Source organism: Pollachius pollachius, assembly GCF_949987615.1.
Source record: "Pollachius pollachius genome assembly, chromosome: 10".
NCBI classification, from domain to species: domain Eukaryota; kingdom Metazoa; phylum Chordata; class Actinopteri; order Gadiformes; family Gadidae; genus Pollachius; species Pollachius pollachius.
Genome location: NC_136943.1, coordinates 21,230,481 through 21,235,480, shown reverse-complemented (window position 1 = coordinate 21,235,480; position 5,000 = coordinate 21,230,481). Strand labels below are relative to the sequence as shown.

At 44.8% G+C, this 5,000-nt stretch overlaps 1 protein-coding gene across 1 annotated transcript in view; it reads right to left on the bottom strand.

The window, feature by feature from the left end:
* Positions 1–5,000, bottom strand: part of macrod1 (mono-ADP ribosylhydrolase 1) — a 115,477-nt gene that overhangs the window by 1,087 nt on the left and 109,390 nt on the right. The window contains exon 9 of the mRNA XM_079744410.1: positions 2,164–2,245. Coding sequence (XP_079600536.1) covers positions 2,164–2,245 — 82 coding nt within the window. The remainder of the gene's footprint in view (positions 1–2,163; positions 2,246–5,000) is intronic.

Genomic DNA, 5,000 nt, shown 5'->3' with positions numbered 1-5,000 from the left:
ACACACACACCCACATACACACACACACACAAACTCACAAACACACACACACTCACACATACACGCACACTCACCAATACACACACACCCACATACACACACACACCATCCCATACTTAAGCACACGCATTCATCCACTGTGGTCTAACAGCCAATCATCAGGGCCGCTCACACTCGGCTGCTACCCAGGCTGGTGAACATCCATTACAGGGGGATAGACACAAACAGCTCCCAGCCAGCTCTGAGAGCTCACCGCTCCAATGCTCCGGTCATGCTCGGAATAGTGTACACACACCAGGACGAGAGGGCTCACTGTATCACGGCTGTACTGCGGGTTGACCTACTGCCTACTGTTGTGAATCATGTCCACTCTAAAGGGTCCTGGAGCACTGTTTCAGTCGGCATTCCATCCTCCACCTTCAAACCTAAAGTGATGTTCAGTAGGAAAGGAAGCTAATGTTTTGCTATTTTCAGAGTGTCCTGGTCGTGTCCGTGGCCATAAATCAAATATAAGTTTTGGACGGTGAAAAGTATTTAGATGGGTTTGGCCTACAGGTGATTGGCTCATCATTTTTTAAATTGTGCTTCGGCTGAGGCCCAGGGTTGTTATTTTCATTTATTTTTTAGTTATTCAATTATTATTATTTTTTAAGCAGGGCTCAATTGTAAAAAGTCGCAATTTCCCCCGTCCATATCGGACCACCATGTTTACAATCCCTGTTAAGCTTCCGAGACATTTGCAACGTAATTTTTATGTAAAATTACATTTTTGTAAATTCCATGTTTGGATTGTGAGTAAATATTTCGAATATATTTCCCTTGGCTATAATTTATCATGACGTGTAAAAAACAAGGCCTGGACACACTTTTATCGAGGGTTTAATCTGGGGCTCTGATGGAGTTGGAGGTATTTACTAAAGGGGGCTCCCAGTGTGTGTTCACCCTCAGTGTGGGAATCTCTCACTTCCCTTTGAATTAATTAAGCCTTGTTTGACATTTTGTGTTGCTGGGCGACGGGTCCTTATTCCTACACAGCCACTAATGGCTGTTTAAGTTAAAGCTTCTAAAGAAACCGTTGATCTCAGAGGAGGCGGAGAAAACAATGATAAGAACTACGGCACGGCCTTTCTCCATCTTGTAATGTTGTGCAAATTGACCCCTATCTGAATTTATTCACTCCCGAGTCAATTATCCCGGTTTTATGGTGTGTGTGCACACGTGTGCGCCTGTTAGGTTTGTGTGTGTGTGTGTGTGTGTGTGTGTGTGTGTGTGTGTGTGTGTCGTCGAGGTAGAGCAAGGCATTAGGGCAGGTTACGTCTCTAGAAAATGCATGAGCACATGATTTGAATATGCAACTGAGTGACTCGTTTTGGTATTGAACACCGACGTCGCCTTATGGATGCCATAAATCTGCCGCGCAATCAAAACAAATGCAGGCGGCCGCCGCCTCACTAATGCATGTTGCATTTTAATTACACGGGGATTTAATTTCTACTTTACCAGATGGGTCATTTATCAATAATTGCGGGGGCCTGGTGATTTAAAATAAATAAATAAATAAATGGAGTGGGTGAGGTTCAAAATGCTTTTCTTATTCAATTAATTAATTCATTAATTGTATATTATTTAAAATTTAAAATATATAAAATATGTTTGAAGATAAAAATGACATAGTGCCTGTCTTGGACGGCTCTCATTAGTAATTTGTCTGTATTTAGAACAGCGAGGGGAGCCTGAGAGCTAAAACCAGCCGTTTCCACTCTGACTGGGCCACGAGCCGGCCGCTCGATGGGTGTGGAAGGGCTCTCAAAGGGCAGCTGGGCAGGCAGCGGGCGGGAAGGTATTTTCCATTTACATGGGTTTCACAAACGTCAAGCTAGTGGACAGAAAAACTATTCAGCTAAAGCGTGAGCAACCAAAGTGACGGCAAGTGTTGAGTGTGGCCGATAGCGATAGCATAGTGTTAGCATCAGCAGGTGCTAGCACACACACAACAGCTGAATGCACTTTGGAGGGATCACTGTGATTGGTCGTAACGTAGGGTTAACTGGGATTCATTTAGATAAGTATGAGTGACATAAAGGTCCCTCTCCAACAACCCCGAGAGATGAAGTGAGAATATCAGAGCTGTGAGAGTTGGTATTTGGGCGTGTGGGTACTCACCCCCAGGGAAGTAAAGAGGGAGATTCTTCAGGTAGAGTTCTCTGTCCGCTGGCAAGAACACACAGAAGATGACCCTGTCCAACTGAGATACACACACACACACAAACACACACACACACACACACACACACACACACACACACACACACACACACACACACACACACACACACACACACACACACACACACGGATAAGCAATCAATAATCAAATCAGCATCAATTAGCATGATATTCACAATGCAATGTTTGTTATGTATTTACACTATGCTGGTTATATTTGTGTTTTATGAATGGATTTCTTGTGTTTATTCACAAACATTTCACACAAGTTAATGTAACTTCTCATTTGAAAGTGATGATTAACCTACCATCTGGCTTGTGTGTGTTTGTGTGTGTGAACCTGTGTGTATTGAGTTTATGGAAGTGTGTGTGTGTGTGTGTGTGTGTGTGTGTGTGAGCTTGTGTATGTATGTGTGTGTTTGTGTGAGCTTGTGTGAGCTTGTGTGTATCAAGTTTGTGTGTGTGTGTGTGTGTGTGTGTGTGTGTGTGTGTGTGTGCGTGTGTGTGTGTGTGTGTGTGCGTGTGTGTGTGTGTGTGTGTGTGAGCATGTGGATATTGAGTTCGTTAGGTATAGCAGGTGAGCCAGTAGCACGACTCATCACTATGTAAACATATATCATACATTCACAAAAATCATTCTGTGTTTATGTAAATTTTCAATGAAGCAAAATAAATTTGAATCCATGATGATTGTCAGTCCTAACCCTTGAACATAATTCGATACTCATTGAAATGTAAATGCAATGTTCTCATAGCCGTTTTACAATTCTATTGGGCACGTTGTGTAACACCTTGGATAAGTAATTCATATAATTAGAATGAGGCTCTGTGCAAACACGTGAAACAATTGTCCTCTGAAATGAGGAGGATTGCGTTCCCATTCATACAACATGGTACCCCATTAGGCCTCCACCCGCTGGACATTAAAATTCAACAGTGGAATAGAACTTTCATCACCAAATGAGGAATAACATTGATTCGATGTGCTTCCATACAATACTGTGTGATTGGCTCTGATTGGCCCAGTCCTCAAAGCGCTGGGACACAGCCAAGCCGTGCATGCACACACGTGCACGTGAACATGTCACATGGGCGGGAACACATAAGGTTTATAGAGGGGGACTTGGAGCCCTGCCCACAGCACATGAACGCACACTGACACACACACACATACACACACACACACCCACACACACACACAAACACAAACGCACACACATACAAACACACACACACACACACACATACACATACACACACACACACACACCTGCATACACACACACAGGCACACGCACACACACACACACACACGCGCACACACACATCCATAGAACAGATACGCATTGTGGTAATATTAAAGATACAATATTAAGACCAAGCTCGCCTACACGTTCTGCGATGACCACAATCTCCCTCTGACCCAACGGTACAAGCTATCCCCATTACGCCCCCCATGTTCCATTAAATACTCTTCATCCAACATCACACAAAGAGCCCTGGCAGATGGCGATGTAACCACTGTCTTCAGGGACCGGCAGGCCAGCGATGGGTCGATGCTTGTTGTATCATAATTTAATCATATCTTAAACAAATCCATCTGAAAGGATTTACATGGGGACTGGTTGTGGCCGGGCCGAGTCATCCTGTCCGATCGTCCACTGAGGGAGAGGCAGAGGATTCGCATCTCACACCCGGTGTAACCTCGTGACAGGGTAGTGTCCCATTCTGGTTGTGCACCCATTGGTCAGAATTTGAATGTGTTGCTAAGTAGGGAGGGAGGGGTATGGAAATGTGAGGGTAGAGGCGACATCCTCTTAACACGGGGATCCAAATGTGTAAAAAGCCACCAGCCTGCTTGGCCCTATTCATTTGTGTCACTTTAGTGCGTCCTATCCAAATACCAAGTAACGCCTGGAAGACAAGATGCAAAATCACCTCCGGAGGACAGCCAGCGAGATGAGCAGCCGAGACTACAGACGGACTCCGGGAAGGCTCGGACAAGGCTTGTACTAGCCATAACACAAAGTAGGCTTTTGCTCCTCCCAGATCCTTAGAACAAAGTTCTGTAGGAATATTTTCCTGGAGGAATGTACTGATATGCATCTGATTGTTTTTTGGTGAATTATTATTTATCAATGCAAGTCTCTCTATGTTGATGGCACAGGAGTGGAGGCTTCATAAAGCACATTTAGTTTAATCATGTTCTAAGACAGCATGGAACAATGGGAGGTAGGAATCCAACAAATGCCTGCAGCTGTTTGGAAATATACACAGGTTATTTATCCCAAAGCCAGACTTTATATATGAAGCAGATCCCCTCAAAGTAATCCTTAACCCTCCTGGGGTATCACAGATGAGCACCGGGGCAGGTGGGTCGGAGCGGTGAGTGTGCATGTGTGCATGCATACACGGACCTGTGTGTGTGTGTGTGTGTGTGTGTGTGTGTGTGTGTGTGTGTGTGTGTGTGTGTGTGTGCGTGCGTATGTGTGTGCGTGTGTGTGTGTGTTTTTTTGTGTGTGTTTGTGTGAGTGTCTGTATGTATGTATGTGTGTAAATGGGTCTGCTTGTGTGAGTGGGTATACATATGTGTGTGTTTATGTGTGTGTCTACCTGTGTGTGTGTGTGTGTGTGTGCCTGTTCGTGCGTGCGTGTGTGTGCGTGTGTGTGTGCAAGTGTGCTTGTGGTGTGCTTGTTTTTCAGCCTTTCCTCCGCTGTGTACCAGTTGGTCTAACCATACAACAGGGACTCCCCTGGCCCCTCCCAACCACCAC